At 31.6% G+C, this 20173-nt stretch overlaps 3 protein-coding genes across 3 annotated transcripts in view; 2 read left to right on the plus strand and 1 right to left on the minus strand.

Moving 5' to 3' along the window:
• Positions 1 to 20173, plus strand: part of LOC133203839 (baculoviral IAP repeat-containing protein 2-like) — a 267667-nt gene that overhangs the window by 22031 nt on the left and 225463 nt on the right. The window lies entirely within an intron of this gene.
• LOC133204327 (toll-like receptor 4) lies at positions 3417 to 6117 on the minus strand. The gene has a single exon (XM_061340052.1). The coding sequence runs from the start codon at positions 6115 to 6117 to the stop codon at positions 3484 to 3486; it is 2634 nt and encodes an 877-aa protein (XP_061196036.1). The 3' UTR covers positions 3417 to 3483.
• LOC133204328 (acetylcholine receptor subunit alpha-like) lies at positions 13641 to 14813 on the plus strand. The gene has a single exon (XM_061340053.1). It carries the CDS (start codon positions 13641 to 13643, stop codon positions 14811 to 14813), a length of 1173 nt encoding a protein of 390 aa, XP_061196037.1.

Here is a 20173-nt window from a genome sequence, read left to right on the forward strand (position 1 = left end):
TTAATATCTTAGTGAAGAGTAGAGAAAGAGGCTTGATTGAACATTTACTGGAACCCGCTATGTATCTTTGTTTGTAAGGATTTTTATGAAGTTTCGGAATCCAATATAGATATGGTAATTCAAATTCATTTTGGAAGTTTGGAATAATATTTAAAACTGACATATGATTTTGAAGAATTTCTTCCTTAGAAAGGGAACTATGAGTATAAGTTGGATTACCACTTGTAGAATAAAATCCAAGTTCCTCCAAAATACATTTAATATAATGAGCCTTACAAACAAAGACAATGTTGTTACCTGCTTTGTCAGCACGGACCAGTACGTACTGATCATGTAATCTAACTATTTTTTTTCACTTCTGGATTTTTGAATACAGAAGGATAGATGGTTCTCATATTGCCCCTCAATCTTTTAATGCGCGATTTTAACATACATCTGATACATTTAATCCATTCTGAGAAAGTGTCAACGCAGGTAGGTTAAGGCTTCCCGTAGAATATGACAGTGCACTCTGTGCCTTCACATCTCTGAACTACCAAAATATGACCTCATAATGGAAAATGACGTCAGGTCACTGTAAATTTGAGGTGTTATGACGGGGAGAGTGTCATGAACTTTACACTTTATTTCAAACTGCATGTAAAATGCTAGATAGCTATTGCAAAATTCACGGGACGTTAAAGGTTTTTTAAGCCTCATATGTCCGAATATTTTAAAAATACACCGCTTACCTACCCTTGATTGAAATTCATCATGTTCAAAATGCTTATGAAAAATATACTTTTGAAATGTTCTCTGTTTTATACCCGTGGTTGGAGGTAGAATTTATTTTGTGTGTATAAAAGAGTCTGGCGCAGGTGATTAATGAGGATTGATCTGAGAATTTTTGTGGAAATCTGTAAGAAGAGGTTTTCTCTAACTGAATCTTGCTTGGGAAAAATGTGTGTTGGCTTTGTTTTAATACATATTACGATATTGTGTGGAAAATACCCTCAAATTTGTAGGTAAGTTGAATTTCTTAGGAAATATTTTGTACCCAAGTAATACTATGACTTTTCCCAAGCACATTTCGGATACACAAGGATACGGTGAGTTTATTTATATAACAAAATGTTAATAATTATTGTGTTAATCAGCTGCGCCGAAGCGATTTATATGAAACACTTCAAAAAATTATAAATGACCGTCACGTGATCAACAAAGTCATGTGATATCATAACAAATATGCTAATATATAGCCGAGGAAACCCTTTTATAAATTGGAAGTACTAAAGTTCAATACTTATAAATTAAAACCAAAACTGACCTCGCAATGACATATTATGTTTTGAGCGCATTTTACAGCTTCGGGAAGCCTTAACATAGCTGCGAAGGTCTTTTTTTCATATCTGGCCCATCGCCTGGCGTAATCCTCTACAGAATCCATAATATTCATGAAATTCCGACGCAGTTGAAGGATCGGGGTTCCCTATGTTTAGGACCTTTTAAAAATTAATGACTTAAGGTCCTCGTTATTAACTATATTTACCTCACCAGTAATAACGTGTCCAGCAGGACTACAGTTATAGGGTGAAGAAGAACATGAACACGATCACATGGAGGATTATGTTTAAGATATTCGATATCCAGGCCCTGTAAAGTTTTCTTGTAGGAGTTTAGAAGCAATAGTCGATGAATATTTCAAGTAACTCAAGAATATAAGAAGTAGTTAAAATACTCAATCACTGAAGTAATTTTTAACTACTTTCTTAATGTCAAAAATATCGAAATTCACTTTCTGTCTGCATTGAAAACTAGCAAATTGCAAACCAATTTTTAAATAATTATTCAGTGAAAACAATCTTTGTTCTTACTTTCAACACGTATATGAAAAAGTCAACATTAAGTCAAACAAAATAAGCAGCTAAGGCTAAGTATAGACGTATCTATGCAAATAAACTAATTAAAACGCATAAGGGGTATACCTCTATACCCTGATACAAACTTATATTGATATATCACGAAAAGTGATAGCCGGCACACATTATGAAGTCATATTGTGACGTCATTTTTTACAATACACAAGGACATAAAAACATCAACTAAAAGGATTCGGCGCAAGGGCATACCCTATTTAAGTTTACAGAAACAAGGTATAATCAGAATAGAATATTCTAAGGATTGATGATATTGCTGCACAAATATCTATAGTTTAGTTGTTTACTTACTATTGAAAAGTTTTGAGATGAAACAGGGTAAAAAAATTCACAGTCCGGCGTAGTTTTCATCAAGTTCGAAGTGCGTAGGATTTGTGCAGCAATTCTATAAATCTTTAGAGTATTTTTCTTTGCATTACATATTATTTATGTAAAATCAAAAAAGGATATCCCCCTTGCGCCGAAGCTGTTTTGTTGACTTGTTTTATCACCTTGAGTAATAAATAACAATGACGTAATAATATGACGTCATAATGTGCACTGGCTATAACACGTAGGTAAAAGTATGTATAAAAATATGAAACAAACTTTCTCTGTAAAATAGATGTTCTCTTACACGTTTTTGTTAGCTCGATTGCATAGAAACGCCTTTACCTAGCCTTACCTCAGAGCATAATCATTTCAAAATCAAATATAGAGCACAAAAAACTTATTTTCACTAACCTTGTAAAATCGGAAAGTTAACATATAATATTTCATATCTTAAGAACATTCAGTTCTCGTGTAGTACAGCAGTGAAATGGAAATTCAGGAATTATAATTATGCCTTGGTCATGCTTTGACGTAATCAGAAATATTATTGTGATACCTAAACTATTTAAAAATACTTTTTTTTCTCCTGATTGATACTGGGTAAAAGAGAATAAATAATATTAGAATAATATAAAATATGAAAAAATATGAATTTTTTCAGGGAATCTACGAAAAAAAGTTAATTTAAATAATAAGTATGAGCATGTATTAGTAAAAGCTTTTTATACATAACCAAAAAATTATGTGAAGGACTAATCCAGAGACTCTGTAGTTATAAAATTCAGCTTCAAAACTGCTCTTGAGCAGGACAAATCATTATTATTGAAAGCACTGGATTTATTAATATGAAGTGATCAATTGTTGTTTGTTAATAAAAAAGGTACGGTCATGATTATAATTGCACACAGGTTGCACATGTACTACTTTAAATTACCTCGTGATCAGTCAAAATTGATGAAAAATGACCTTAAAAAACTATTGTGTCTATAAAAAGAAACATTAATATTTCATTTGCCAGTTAATCCTAAAAATAACCTAAATAATAGAAAAGTCACCAGGGATTCAATAGTTGTTTTGGGATAGCTGAAGTTAGGCCTAAAAAATTAATAATTCTAAAATATTTGAAGTGAACGATAAAACGTGAATTTCGGACATTTATTCCTGAACTCTCTCAATTTTCATTCCAAACATTCTTTATATATAAACAAAAGAGAAACATCGTAAAGACTGTTATTTTTATTCCAGTCAATAATCATTAGGAGTCGTAAATGTTTTGAGATATTCTTCGTATTAAATTTTCCCAGAATTCTCCATAATCCCGTTCATTTTCTGGGTATTCCAGGAAGCAATCCTGTTTAAGTAAATCGACTACTTTGCTTGGAAAAATTCCATTGTAGACATCGGGCATTAAAATGAGAATAACAAATCGAATACTTCCTCTGTCTTTGATGCCTTCAACTTTTGCCATGTTAAGTTCAAAATCCCGCCACTTGGAAGATAGATACCGCTTGGAAACGACACACACGGCTTTACAGCTTTCTTGTAAACCTTCCATAATGCAGGTGGATTTGGACTCACCAGGTAGAAAAACTTTGTCACGAATCAGCAGCTTTAATCCACAACAATTCTCTAGTCTTGGATACATTTCAGACAGGACAAAAGTTCTATCACTTCCACAGTATGAAATATATGCATCATATTGATAGTGAAAAGTTGATTGAATGTTGTCAATGAGATTTCCCCCATTTCGAAATTTCTTTTTCGTTTTATATATAATATACCGCAAAGTCCACTTGTTTTTGTATACACCAACCCCAACCAAAATGCAAATTATTAGTGTTAAAGCAATCGTAGTGGGCAAATATATAGAAAGGTAAGATAAACAGTATTTTGTCAGTTTTTCGATTGAATCATCTATTTTTGAAAATTGAAAAGGTACATCACTTTCGACACATTTATAATTTGCAAGATTCTTGAACGTATGTTTGTGTAAAGCAATCCACTTTAAAAATTTTAAGGACTGGCACACGCATGTAAAAACATTTCCAGAAATATCAATTGTAACTGAATTTTGTCTTTCATCCAGTAATCTTTCAAAGGATTCCATAGATGCATGGGATAAGGAGCTTATCCTGTTGTTTGCCAAACCTAAGAATTTCAGATTCCTCATTTGATTTAATTGCAAATGAAAATCTGAGAGTTTATTATTTTGAATTATTAATGATCTCATTTGAACTGTATGTTTAAAGAACTTAAATGGAAGGTATTCAATATGATTGTTTGAAATATTCAGAATTTCAAGTTTTCCTTGGCTTTGGAAAATATTTCCCTCATTGTCATCAGCAAATGACAGTCCCAAGATATTGTTTGATAAATTTAAAGTAATGAGGGAATGCAAATGACTGAAAAAATAACTTGTTACTCTATGACAATAGTTACTGGAAATGTCTAAATATGTTATATTTTCTGTTCCTAACACAGATCCTTCCCAATCTAATAAGCCATTGTCATATAAATGAATTTTCTTTAAATTTTCTGCATGAATTCCAAACATCCGCACCTTTCCATAAAGATGACTTGAGTGCATTAAAACTTCATTCATTTTAGGAGGCAAAAAAAATGTTATATATGGTTTGGATTCTATCAGGCTATCATGCTTCATATAATTTAATCTATCCATATTATAAAGAAGGGTTTCAAATTTTTGTGAATAGAGTATAGTACCGGTACACCCATTTTCTAGTGAAAAATCCACGTTTTCTTTACACGGATCTGCCCAAGCAGTAGGATATGTTAATCCTCCGAATTGTTGAGATATATCCAGTACCTCCAGACCAGATAGCTGGCTAAATTCATATAAATACTTTCCTGGTGTCAATCTATTCAACTTCAAAGTTAACGTTTTAATTGACTTTGGAAGGCTTCTCAAAACACCTTGTTGAAATTGTTCAAGTCGGTTAAATGAGCTCGAAAATTCTGTGATAGATGTATTGTAAAGATTCTGCAGATGACAATGTGATAGCATTGTTCCTACTCCAGTCGTGCAGGTAATGGAATCAAATTTGAAAGTCGTGATGTTTGTCATGTTGAATGAATCGGTGACATTCTGTAAAACAGTAAATCCCATCTCACGGTTATTTGATATATCAAGAAAGGACAAATTGGAATGTTTATTAAACACTCCTTTTTCAATGTAACGGATATGACAATAGCTTATATCAATATGCCTCAAACCTGGTAGATTTTCAAAAAAGGTATTAGAAACATGCCTCAGCGAACAAAAGCTGCCAGTCCGTCCTGAGATATCTAGATATTGTAATTTCTTTAATGTCCGAAAAAATGTTGGAAATGTCATGTCAGGAAGTCCATTGATTTTTAAAACTTTCAGAGAAGCTAGCTCTGAAATAGCCACACTTGGAAATTCCCATTTTTCAATTGAAGCTGGAGAATTCTTAATATCCAATTCCTCTAATGACTTCAAAGATTCAAAAATCCCTTGATAAAAGTTATGTTCTGTATAATTGATACCATTATTATAGTCTAATTTAAGAATCTTTAGTTTAGTTAAACCATCAAATGGATGACCCTGAAGACTTTCTATGCAGTTTGCTGTCAAGTTCAGAACAACAATATTTTGCGGAATTCTTTCGATCAAATATATTTTATTTTTGCTCAAGTCGATCCAGTTAACATTTTCTGAAAACTGAGGGATTTCTTGCAAGGCAAGTTCGGAACAGAAAGCTTTATAAAATTTACCTTCCGGTCTGCATTTACATCTCCCTTCAGATGAACATTTAACTTTTCCTTTGCTATTAATCTCCTTAGAAATGGAACTCGAAAGCAGAATACTAGTAAATAACTCAATATAAACGACTCTTCTTGAAAACATTTTCCTATCAGTTCTTATCTCCGTTTTACACTGTTCCTCTCAAACGACCACATACATTTAAAAGTAAAATGAATAAATATCATCGATCGAATAGAATTGCAAAATATAAACTAATCACATTTATAGGTGCATACGTCTGAAAAGAAATATTTAAAAAACGTTGTTGTGTACGTCTTTACTTCCTCGACCAGTAAATGCATTTAAAGTAATAAAACGAACAATGCACAAACGATTTCAAAATTAACACCTATGTTGAATTATGTTACGTCTATAATGATGTGAATTAGGAAGTTTTTAGTATGCCGTTACCCAGAATCAAACTACTACGCATGAGCGGTTATTACCTATGCCGTTACTATGCAGAATGTAAACAAGTCGCCCCTTGCTTCAACAAAGCGCATTCGTTCGAGTGATTAGGGTTAGAGTATATAGTTTTAAGACTGGAACTGTTTCATAAATCCAATCTTAAATCTTCCTGACTTTGGGCTAATTCATGTAACTTTTGATAACAAAAGGCACTGCCAAGTGCCTTTTGTGACCAAAAACTTGCATGAATCAGCCTAATGTCGAACCGTGCCGATATATTATTTTACAGGAGCAATGCATGAAACATGTAAAAATGAAGGAAACTGTTAAATATGGGTGCTTTGTAGCGATCTAATAAGGATTAGGGTTATATATATATATATATATATATATATATATATATATATATATATATATATATATATATATATATATATATATATCGGATATTGTAACTGTCTTACATGCATTCATGCTCCATGCTCGCATCTCTATCACTTGAGGCTCTTTCATACAATTTTTACTAACAAAGAACAGGAAAGTTTTCTGACCGAAACTTGGACTCATTGGCCTAGGTCTAATATCGAAACATGCCCGATATTGTGCGCTACTTATTGTACATGATTGATGTTTCTCATCTGATAATGTTCTGATGACGTTTGTGATTTATTGGAAAATAATGTCCCCTGCATTTCTTTGATCTCGATAACTGTAGAAGAATTTAATTTCATAAAATAATGAATATATTGTACATAAACAAATACAAAATGATACATTCACTTAGGTTTATTTTACAATACTTTACCGGTCACGGTAGACTAGTAGTAGGGCGTTCTCTTCATGATCGCCTTGTGATTCGATTCTCGATCGCCGCGCCGCGTCAAACCTATATTTATAGGTATTGACTGTTAAAGTGCCTGGCACTGGAAGTGTAAGTCACCTTTCGGATGAAACCTTAACAACCGAGGTCCCGTGTCACTGTAGTCGTTGGCAAGATAAAGAACCCTCACTGCTCAATGGCCCTGAGTGCCGAATATAGGTCTAAATTTGAAGCCCTTCACCAGTATAAGGTGACGTCTCTATATGAGTGAAAAATTTTCGAATGGGACGTAAAACAATATACAATCAGTCAATAAATGCAATACTTGAAAAACGTTTGAACATTTTGTTCCTTCAGAAATGACTACTTTAACCAACGCTATCAATAAAAAACATTTTCATCTTTTCCAGCATAAAGCTTAAGATAGTTTTTGATTGCTAAAGCAGAAAAAATGAAATTAAAAATGATTAAATGTGAAAATTATTCAAAATTGTTTTCTTGCCTTAACTGTTATAATGTTTTCACTTGGACACTAGCCTTGGTCAAATTGAAAATCACCCTACTACCATTGCCAGTCTGCTGCAGGGACAAACTGCCAAGATGTCAACTTAACAAATGTAACTAAAAATAGAAATAGCACTAATTTAAACTCTCTGACCCCTCATTCAGCTATTTAATAGCCAAAAAATACTTTAACTGAACACTCGTCGGCGGAAAAGCTGGAAACTTAAATATACCATGGTTATGTCTGTCACAGATTTCTTTTTAAGGATTTTATAAAAATGATATAAACATAATATGATAGAAGACTACACAAAACCCATTATCGTCCACAAGCACCCATCCTACCCCACCCCTTGGCTATTGAATATCAAAAGAAGTGAAACTGGATACTTATGTGGGGCGAAGAAAGTGTAGTAATTCAAACAGCAATTAAAATGGAAACTTACAGGTGATTATGCCAAAGCTGAAATATATTATTGCAATGCGCTACACTTAGACACCCTTGGTATCAAGATTAAAATAAAGAATTTAAAAAAAAAATCATGAACAATATATTTGGCCATATTTTTCTCTCTATGCATTTCCTGACGGTGACATTAACCGAAATATATTTTTATAGAATAACCTTGACATTCTCATTTACTATTACTGAGAAACACATTTCTTCTCAATTTTCAATCAATGTTGATACCTTATCGTTTTTCTTTTTTAGAGGTTTAGAGGGTAGTTAAAACTCATGATTAATCCATGTTTTTTGTTTTTTTTTTTTTTTTTGTTTGTTTGTTTTTAGCTTCAATCAAGTGTACCCTTTCAAATCTATTTTAATTCCATTCTATTTTACTCTATTCAAATCCATATTTTTAGCTTTAAGCTTCATTAAGGTGCCCCAACTGATTTTTCAATATCTTGCAAACAGCTCCAAGGAATATTTGGTTAAGCAACCTCCACCTAGTGGCTGATGAAAATTAAAAATATTAAGCTATAATTACAATTTATATTTACTTTTAAACTAGAAGATGCTCAGATACCACATTCAACAGGACATAATCTACATTTGGAGTTGTCTTTCTTCCTCTATCATATATGTGAACTATCCAAAAATAATATCCAAGAATTTAATTCTTTCTGGATTCGCCAGGACTTAGTGATAGATTTTATTTGCTGACAAGGTCATACTAAATCATGTTGTTGGGTGTTTTGATGCACAGATATAAAACATGACGATACAGAAACAAAACTAATTCAGTAAAATATCTACAGTTGGAAGATTACGATGAAATTACACTCTGAAGAATAAAGGGATATTTTATTTCGCTTTCTTTGCAAGTATATAATATGTATTAAATAGTTTTACCATCTTCTCGCTCAAAATAAAGTTTATTCTGGCAATCATGGAACATCTTCTCCACGGCTAAGCTGGCATATCATTTGCTCAGTTAATTTATATATGCAATTGTTTTATTTAATTTCAGTAATATCCAATAGCCTTTTAATAAAAATAATTCTGCAATTGTAGAGCAGCATGGAAGTTATGTGCCATTGAAACTTTTGTGAAGCATCCAACACACCTATCATTACAGGATTTGAATATAAAGAACTCCCTATATTCAACCAATCATTGCCATGCAAATAGAAATAATCTTTCGTTTATGAATTCAATAAACCTCTTTCAATGGATGTTAAAAGTTATAACAAGCATGAGTTAGTGCACATGTGTGAGAGAAAGTAAAAGTTATTCATGCTTAAACAATACCGCAATAACTACTTGCTATGTTGTAAAATGTAGCAACTTTTCTTCCGATGCGTCATAAAATGGCATATTCGTTTCAAAAGAGTTTGCATTATTAAACGCATCGGCAGAGAAGTTGTTAAATTCATATCTATTTTTTCAGTTGTATTAATTCCAGTACACAATGTTTCAAAAATATTCTTTAATCAAGAAAAATAACATTATCACCAAGAAGTATAGGCATTACTCCAAGTGACCAAAAGTGATCAAAAATAAGAGTCTTCGTGCAGTTACAATGTTTTAGGCTTAAAACCTTTAAATGAGCATAGCAATATCATACATTTCTATATAAAGTTTTATAAAATTTGATAACATATGAAACAGTTTTCAAAGTGTATTTACGATGGAGTCATATAGATAGACATTAGTTTCTGTTCCTACACCTTAGGAATCGCTTCAAAACTGTCGAACTGTACGATAACCGTCAGTGTAAAACAACAGAGAGCAAAATACTTATCCAAGACGGCTAGTTGAAACATTTCTTCTGAGTCATTGTCACCCTAATGTGCATCTTTACTTGCAGACGACGTATTTGGTTTAGAATACAAATCTGATGGATCGTCTTGTTTGCAAAATATATAAGCAGATTCATAATTCGTATTCATAAATTATGTATGACAGGCGATCAAGGGTCCACTGTCTAGACATTCTTTGCGATTTTTTTTACCCCCGGAGTCCTTTAATACCATGATTTGAAAGAACTCACAAAACCATTTTGAAAGGCTTAACTAAGAACAAAGAGAACAAATAAAAATACAAAACTATCTTCATTTTTTTCCATTAGGATATGTCTGTAGCTGTTCAATACGGCTCTTCCTCTCCTCCAGTACAACAAGACTGTTTTGTTTTACGAGATATTTTGAGGTAACTGACATGTACGTAACAGGGCTTTGATAAATATGTCATAATTTCAACATCTCATTACAATTATTATGTTGAACTACGATATGATCTTGATCATGGCAGGGTTTTTGAAACACAGCAGAAACATACTCATGTTCGACTATATTCAGGAGGTCATGGGACAATGACCGGATTTCATTTTTTTCATCATATTACTACATGGAGATTTTTAGTTTTTATATAAAAATGCTTTAAGTCTCGAAGTACATTTTGCATTCCCTTGTCAAACATAAGAACAAGATCTGACTAAATAATTAAATAAAAATAGTATGTTTACGCTATACATTTGGAAATGGTAATTTGTCCCATTCCAAGTAAAACATTCATAAACCATTAATACCTAATCACACGAACAGATTACTTGAGTCAGCTGCTTAAAGCAATTAAGATATGTCTACAAGATAAAGATAATACAAATCAATTAAAAATCATGCAAATACTGTCACAAAAATTTCACTTAAACACTCACTCCTTAGTACCGATGATCTTTGAAGTATGATCCTTTTTATTAATGAGGACACATGTTGATGAGCATGATGGGACATATAGAGTATTAGACAAACAACCTGACAAAATTAATATTTCTCCTGCAGGAGGAGAATGAACTATAAATTGAAAACAAAAGAGTCGATATTTAGTTAAATTCAATTTTTAGGATATAATTTGTTAGATTGTTTATCATGACAGAACGACATTCATTTGGAATTTGCTCTTTCTGAAGACTTACATACATTTTACTTTTTTATCATAATTTTTCAAAACAAAAAATGACCGAGGTTACACTGTTTACGTTTAGAATAAAAAGGCTTTTAATAATTTAATGTAGCTGTTTAAAATCATGCAATATCTGTATTGAAAAGAACATTAAGAAAATGTCAAAATATTAGTACATGTATTACATTGATATCATATTTAAAAACTTGTAAAGAATAGCTCTACAAATTTAAAAGCAGAGAAAATAACTGTACTTTGTTTTATATAATTATTCTTGCAATGGATTTCTTTCGTTGAATGAACAATAAATGAATGGAATTCACCAGCATTATCACTGTTTGTTATCTTCACATTTCTTCTGGTCAAGTAGGTCTTCATCCTTTATTTAATTTCCTACAGTGAAAGCCATGTATTTGGGTACAATATGATAAAAACGAAAAAATTCTGATATTGACATCGATGTGTAGTGTCTAAATTCTACAATTATTTGTTATTTGATTGGAGTAAAACAAAAAAAATCAAAAAACAAACAAACCATATGAAAAGGAAATTGAAGCATTTAATGATAATATTTTAAATGTTTTACATCCAAATTAAAAAAACAAAACAAATGTATTTATAGAAAACATTTACAGTCAAATTTTCTTCTGCAAGTTTTGGCCTCATATAGTAGATCACTACACTGTAAAGTATCAAAAGTAATGTCATATCCCTATATTCATTGGATTAGTGTTGTCTTCTAGTATGCTTATAGTTCTAAACCTTATAGAGAATATATATGGTGACGGGAAAATTCCAATAAAGTATCAGACAGTTTCTCCTGAAAGGTTAATTACAGACTTCTAGCAGGAAGAAATATTTTGATCAAAATCCCACAGTTACTGTAGATGCAGAAGTAAATATAAATGTGACTCCCCCCCCCCCCCCCCCCCCCCCACACACACACACACACTTTGTTGATAAACTTTTTCTCTTTACATGTTAGCAACGATATTTTTTTACCCGTTGTATCTATATATTTTGTACAAATGGTGCTCCGTTTTTACTTCCATTAAGGATGTTTGTTTGTTGTTTAACGTCCCTCTCGAGAAACTTATACGGAGACGCCACCATTAAGGATGAAAGAGGGAACATGCATATTTTACTGATAAATTTCTCAACAGGTTTCTTTTTGTAAATAATGATTTTGTTTTTCACGCCTTATTTATGTATAAAGAATATTAAATACAAATAAATACTGTATTTAGAAAAAAGGCAAAAAAAGGTTTTCGAAAGTTTTAATAAAATGTGAAAACTTAGAATGCGCCACTTCATACATTTGAACAATACATCTTCTTTGAAGAAAAGAAGTGAAGTTAAAAGTAATTACTTAAAAACTAATTATAAAACTTACCAAAAAGTATGTAGCAAAGAAAATAATTTTTTTAAACTCATTCTGTTTATTTTTTTTTTTTTAGAAGAAGCGTTCGATTAAGGCTTCGATAATCATTACCAATCACCTCCAATGCTGAAAGAACACACGACAATAGAAAAGAATTAGTCGTTACAATCACTGTAAATACTTTAAAGCAACTTTTAATTCCATATTATAATCTAACCAAATATCAAGTAAAAATAAATTTATTCTAAACACTTCAATTTTCCACAATTAAGGATTAGTTAACTTTAAGATAACTTTAAAATAACTCACTGCAGAAAGATATTTACTCTGAGTCTCCAAAGTAAACAAAAAAAATTGTGGAAGTCATTACGAAGTTCATTGAGCGAAATGCGTAATAATATCATTTTCAAAGAATTGAAGTCCTAGGAAGAGATGGAGCATTGCCTTCGTAATTTTGGTTGGCTTTATAACCCCCTTTAAACACCCTCTAAGAATTATCCTTTCATAAATAATTTTCGAAATATTAAAAGGTCAATGATACAAAATGCCTACCTTGATTGCTTCATTGCGGCTTGTCAGCAAACATATTAAGAAGAAATTAAAGCAAAGTCATTATTTATGAATTTGTAATTACATTTCACTGATTTTCTTCAGTGAAACTTTTGAAATAATATCGCATGACGTACTTTACTGTAAAAAGAAATAATCACTTCATCTCCCAAATGGCATGTAAACAATGCCAATAATTTCGCAATAACCAAATTTTATTGTTCCATACAAGCAGCATTTCACTAATTGCACTTTACTTACAGTCACTACTAAATAAGTAATTCCTATTGGTTTCTTTTGTTCATATATATTCATGTAGTGAATCACGGAATTCATCGTGTAAAATATGTTTCCGTTTATTGACATTTCTTAAGCGGAAATCCCAATCGTTATTTAGTAGAAATATTTCCAAAACCATATTTGACATTTACAATTGCTGAGGAATTTGAATAGATCGTTTTCATTACACAAAACTGTGCAAACAGATTTAAGCAGTCAATGAATGTTTTATAAAAATTTTCACTTTGGAGACATTAGGAAAAAGCATGACAATTAAAATGAATCTCACTGCACTTTTTTTAATTTGGATCTTTGAAAGTTGTGCCTGTTCCGAAAATTTTGTGGATCGCCTTTTTGAAAACTATAGCTCAATGATTAAACCAAGAAAAAATCAAAGTGAAGTGGTACATGTTAATTTCTATTTTACTATTAATTCGGTTCAAGAAGTTGAAGAACGTATGCAATATATATCATTCTTCGGTTGGTTCAATGTTCAGTGGTATGACGAATTTCTCACTTGGAATCACACTCAAAATTCCGGTTTAGAAATGATTACTGTCCCCTATCAGAAACTGTGGACCCCAGACATATCAATGTGGTATACTGAAAAAGGTATCCATGGATTGGAACCACATCCATACGTCACAGTGAGTTCTAATGGTCACGTGACCTGGTATCCTGGCGGGAAAATCATACTTTCCTGTGACATCAAAGTTTCGAGATTTCCGTTTGATGAGCAGCAATGTGAAATAATTGTTAGTGCTTGGCAGGTAACTGACTGGGTCCAAAAACTTGTTCCAAAATCAAGAACAGATGATGATTCAAAAATCATATCTCAAAATGGAGAATGGATATTTGTTAAATTTACCTTTACAATAGTGTACGAACCAGAATTTCATTTAACAACAGTGGTGTATGTTCTTCATTTCATCAGAAGATACCTTTACATCGTATTGACTATTTTTGTTCCCATAATAATACTAGCTGTTCTAAACTCACTGACATTCTTTGTTCCAGTCCATTCAGGGGAGAGAATTACCTACAGCCTAACGCTTTTTCTGACCTTTACTGTATTTTTAACCTTATTCGAGGAAACGATGCCAAGAAATTCTACCGATGTACCATACCTCACGATATACGTAGGATTCCATTTACTCCTTTGTGTAATAAGTACGATCATTTCTGTTTTGTTGAAACCTATCATTAAGCCAATTACTCATCATGATCAAGCCCCAAACACTGAGATGGAAACAAAGGAACAACAAACTGAGAATGAAAGGAGTAATGAAAATGATAAACCCCTCGAATTTGATGAACATGATGTAGAGGAAGGCAGAAATCTTTGTGGATATCCTCAGTTTTATAAAAAGATTGACAAATGCATGATTTTGTTTAATATAACTGCATTAATTTCTTCAACGGTAATATTATTCATTTTCTATTACATATGACCAATTTAAACAATGTTTTGAATCATCCTCTTAATTGAAATTATTTTGTCACATATATTCCTTTTAATTGTTGACATTGATGTTGGCAATAAAATGTGTGCGTTTTTCTAAGCAGATCAATAACAAAACAAGTGAAAACTAGAGGTACTGTGAGCACTGCGCTCACAAAATGATATCCTCAGCTCCCATTTGAGTATAATGGCTAAGTCCATTTTTCGCTATCGGAAACCCAAAATATCTCTTCATTCGAAATATCAAATAGGAGGTCACAATGGCACTATGCAATAAAGATTCTTTGAAAGTCTCATTGAATTTCATCAATAGCATAAAAGGACTTAATATTATAAAAAGAATGGCAGCTTTCCAGGGTTTTTAGCGGGGGGGGGGGGGGGGTTCCAAAAATATCTGCCTGATTGAAGAGAAAAATAGGAGGTGCTGACAAGCACTATGTGACAAAGATTCTGTGAAAATCTCATTGAATTTTATTCAATGGTATAGGAAGAGTTGTGGATGAGAGATGGGTACCCTCAATGTTATAGAAAAAAAGGCAGCGTTTATGCTTTGCTGTGAGAAACCCCTAACATCTTTTCAATAGAAATGTAAAATAGTAAGTGCACGATGGTACTATTGTAATAAAAATTCTGTGAACGTCTCATGAAATTTTCTTCATTGGTATATATATATATATATATATATATATATATATATATATATATATATATATATATATATATATATATATATATATATATATATATATATATATATATATATAAAACACATCTTAAATTGTAGAAATGATTTTTTTCAAATTGGTAAGAAACTAAATAATTAATTAATTAGGTTTTTTACTAACGATAATTTTAGGAGGAAGTTTTTAGTGCATTTTTTAAAAGTCAAGAAAATAAACTCGTTCAAAAAATACCGGTGTAAAGACGAATAATGACTCCCCTTGAAAAATGACGGGGATCATTTTTCGACGTCCAAAATTGACCCACAGCAGTAGAAAAATGTCATTTTATTTTATTTATTAGAAAATGAAATCTAGTGGTCAGTTTTCTACATATGCAACCTATAAGAAATTGACCGCCATTGAAAAATGACCCCCATCCAAATACAGTGATACAACGTTTAAAATGAGGTGATTGATGCCAATGTTTGTGTTTCATCGTTTAATTCTTTTGCGTTTTTCTGACGAACACTGGATAAACACGCAATTAAATGCAATATAACAGTATTTTATATATTTCTACCTATTAGACTTATTGTGCACTCAGCATACAATAAAAATCGAACAGTTTTTACGTTATATTGGCTATTAGTAAAAAGTGGTATCTTAATATTTCTTTATCATCTATTTCCTATATGGATAGTGTACTGATTTTAGACGTTTATGGCCAACTAACAACTAAAGTATATGAAAAAAAATGATGACTTTCGAATCAGCTTTTCCACTATCGCCAACTTATGGTGTATTATCTCTCAACTTATTCGGTACACTAAAGCATGCTATAAGTAACTTTTATACAGAGGCAGGTTACTAACAAATAAGTTTATGTTACAAAGCTTTCAACAGTCTCAATTAACGTCAGCATTTCTAAAAGTCTTGGGTCATGACATGTATAATGAGATGTTAGCAAACACATTTATTTTTCCATTTTTTATGTTAAAAGGTAGTGCATATTGTAATTATAGAATTTTGATAAATTTAACAATTTTTAAAAAATCCTTACAGGCGTTAACTTTCATAAAGACGGAATATTATGCAATTGAACGGTGACGAGGAAGCCCCAAAAATATTTATTGGCTCGGACAATTTTGATATATTTTCTGAAAAATAAGGTTATAGGTCTGAAATGTATGTCTCCGTTCAGACAACAAGAAATGTGTGCATTTGAGTTCTTCCTTCAGACGATTTGAATACACCCGTATGTTAGAAGAAAGTAGTTTTTTTTTTTGGATATTTCCTTGGACAGATAAGCGGATAGCATATTTGTTCGAAAAGATTTGATGTTTCTCCGGAAATTTATCTTATGATAAAAGAAAGCATCCAGAAAATCAAAACTTTTTTTTTTGGGGGGGGGGGGGTTAATGGAAGTTTTACTTGCAGTTTAGGTAAAAACTTCTTTCCTCTCCACTTTTATGTGTCGCATACACTGGATGGTATTAGTTTCTTGTTCTTTCTTTTTTAATGAAAAGATACCAAAAGTCTCAAAAACATCACGTAATTCTTCTTGTTCAAATTGTTAGAAACTTTTGCTATATGTCCGAAAATTACATACATGTGTACTATGAAAATCATTAACCTAAAAATACATGCACTCATACGCAACTTGATAGCCATTTTTAAACAACTCTCTCTCTCTCTCTCTCTCTCTCTCTCTCTCTCTCTCTCTCTCTCTCTAGATTATATAGAGGAATTTTTCAAAGAAAAAAAAATTCTTCAAAACGATGATACAGTTGTCAAATCAATATGGAAGCATTTCCACATAGTGTTGATTGAAGTCGATTTATCATGAAAGACAGATTATTTTAATCGAAAAATTTAATAAGACCAACATATCATCGCTATATCCATAATATATAATATAAGGTGAATATTTTCTCCCACTGGCCTCTTGATTTATAATTCTAATCTTTTTGACCAAAAAGAATAAAATATACAATTAATCCACATTCTACAGGGTCATTTATTCACGTAGGAAATGTACATTTTAAGGGTGATGTCTTTTCTGCAGGTAAAATGGAGATTTTTCGACGTCGTAGGATGACCGGGAGTCATTTGCCGACGTACAAAAATGACCCATTGTCATTATTCTAAGAGGTTAAAGTATTTTATACCCGAGATTTTTTAACTATATTTATTAAAAGATTTATTCGATCATATTAACCTTTATGTAATTAATATAAAATTATCTTGCATAATGTATATATTCATGATGTCCTACGGATATGAATTGAGAAGATGGAGAGCTCAGGCTCAAAAGTCCATCCAAACAGTACAAACTACGAGCAGGGCCAACTCAGACCTTGTGAGATCAGGTGAAATGAAGGTGAAGGGATCCCCTGTTTACCAGTCATGCCCACCCTGTGCGTCTGATCAGTTCAACGAAAATATCTGTAAATAATACAGTGTGAAAATTATCGCCTAATAATTTGTATGAAGACGTTAGTCAACATTCGGTAGAACAACAGATTGAATTTCCAAACAAGATCATTGTATCGACCATAGAATTTGTGAAATGTTAACTTTAAACGAGATTGTTTATAACCTCATATCATCACCTTATTTGTCAATAGCGTGCCTGATTTTAAAAAAAATCATGTGGAGAAAACTAAGTTAATCCCCAACAAGATTGAAATACCCGAGAAATAAAGATTAACTGTATCGATAGAGTAAAAAAAAAACGCTTATAACTTAATGCCAGGGACGTGCAAATTTAATTTGTTATAAACGCAATTCGTTATAAATCCATTAAGACTACAAAGCACCAGGATGAAAAATCATTACGCCGTAAGTTCTTTAAAGTTTGCCTTTGTTAAGCACACATATAATAAATATTGGAAGAATTATCACATCTCTCAAAATGATTTTTTTCTTGCAAACAAAAAACATGTTATCTAGGAAAGTGTTTTAGGACTACTCAGTCAGGAGTGGATCAAAAACCTTTTTGTTGCAAAAAAGGGCATATTTATTATATTTACTAAATTACAAACTTGAATTTAAAGATGAATTCATTTTAAGAAATATTTCTCGAGTATCACAAACTATCACAGAAAACTAATCTCTCTATATTTTAGCAAAGCCGATTACTATTGCCCCACGAGTTAGCTGGTAAAAAGGTAGAAGGATTTGCTTTATTTGCACATAAATGAAAAGTCTATTAATTAATATTGGAAAAATTTAATTCTCAATAATTATAATTCAATATTTTATAAAGGGTGTCATAGCTAAACTTTGTATCTCAGTATAATGAAAATAAGTCGTGAGATACAATTTTTTTTATATTTTTATCAATTTGAACATATTACTACTTTTCAAGGTTCGTCATTGAAATTCAACGACTTCAGTTTGGTCTAAGAACTACGCACGGTAACTCCCGATTCCCGCCTACATTTTACAACCATTTAATTCAATATTGATGACAATTTGGCCATAAAATCTTTGTTTAATACAAAGAACAGTTCAATGGTAATTGATTAATTATATTAATTCCAGTGCTAAATAGTAAAATATCCATAATTCCAGCTCTTGAAATAAGGGGGGTAGACGATATTTTCCACTGAAATCGGGCTATAATGCATCACCATATTCTGAAATAGTCTTGAATATGAATAAATGTTTCTTAAATCTTTTCTTATGTTTTATGCATATAAAATTAAGCATATATATTAGTAAAATATAATGTTTCAGTTGTAAAGCACTTGGAAATTGCTGAAAAAATAAGCATTTTTGTCGTTTTTTGTATATAAACATATGTCCCCCCCCCCCCCGTGAAACACAAAAAGCTTTGGTATGAATTTGTGAAATGACAGTCCATATTACCCGTAAAAAGGAATTTTTGTTTCACGGGGGGGAAAGATGTTTTAAAAATATTTTCCGTTTTCCGTTGATTTCTATAGTGAAAAACACGAGTTTTACCAAAATTTTAGAGCTATATCTCGTTGTTTTCCCAAAGAAGTAATGTTTTATGAAAATCCATATAAATATCAATATAAATATTAAAAATCATTCGAATATCTTAACTTTTGAAAATTGACTTGGAGGTAGGCGGGAGAACAATACTATCGTTCGCAGTTCTTTATCTGAAAGAAACAAGAGGATTACATATTTTAAAATTTTGAGTTCACATTTCGAATTTTTATTTTATTTTTTGTTAGATCGATCACTGTTTGTTATTATTTACCCTTTCATTATTTTCCTCGAAAATTAATTTATTAACCAAAATAGAGAAAACACGCTACAGTTGGAAAATTTCAATTCAAGTTAGAATGAAAAAAGGAAATCGGAATTCTTGTATCTTGTGATTGGTCATCCACAAAAAATTGTTAAAAATCACTCTGATTCATATAGAAGAACTCCGAAGTTTGGAGACCAGGTCTTCCAATTAACTGTTGGAATTTCAACCGACACTAATTGTGCTCCTTTATTAGCCGACCTGTCTTTATCTTCTTATGAAGGAGAATTTATTCAAAAACTTCTTCATGAGAAGAAGAAAACACTTGTTGTGGCCTACCACTTGACATTTAGATATATCGACGACGTTTTATCAATTACCAGTAGCTACTTCCATTCATATGTCGACTCGTAACATCCAAGTGAAGTTGAAATAAGACACCACAGAGACTGACACATCTGT

The sequence above is a fragment of the Saccostrea echinata genome, unplaced genomic scaffold (assembly GCF_033153115.1).
Source record: "Saccostrea echinata isolate AGI-Se365-2 ecotype Australia unplaced genomic scaffold, CSIRO_AGI_Sech_v1 ptg000052l, whole genome shotgun sequence".
Lineage (NCBI taxonomy): Eukaryota > Metazoa > Mollusca > Bivalvia > Ostreida > Ostreidae > Saccostrea > Saccostrea echinata.

Excerpts from the sequence above, each read along its gene's own strand:
- LOC133204328 (XM_061340053.1), top strand. The coding sequence starts at position 13,641 with ATGAATCTCACTGCACTTTTTTTAATTTGGATCTTTGAAAGTTGTGCC.
- LOC133204327 (XM_061340052.1), bottom strand. The coding sequence starts at position 6,117 with ATGTTTTCAAGAAGAGTCGTTTATATTGAGTTATTTACTAGTATTCTG.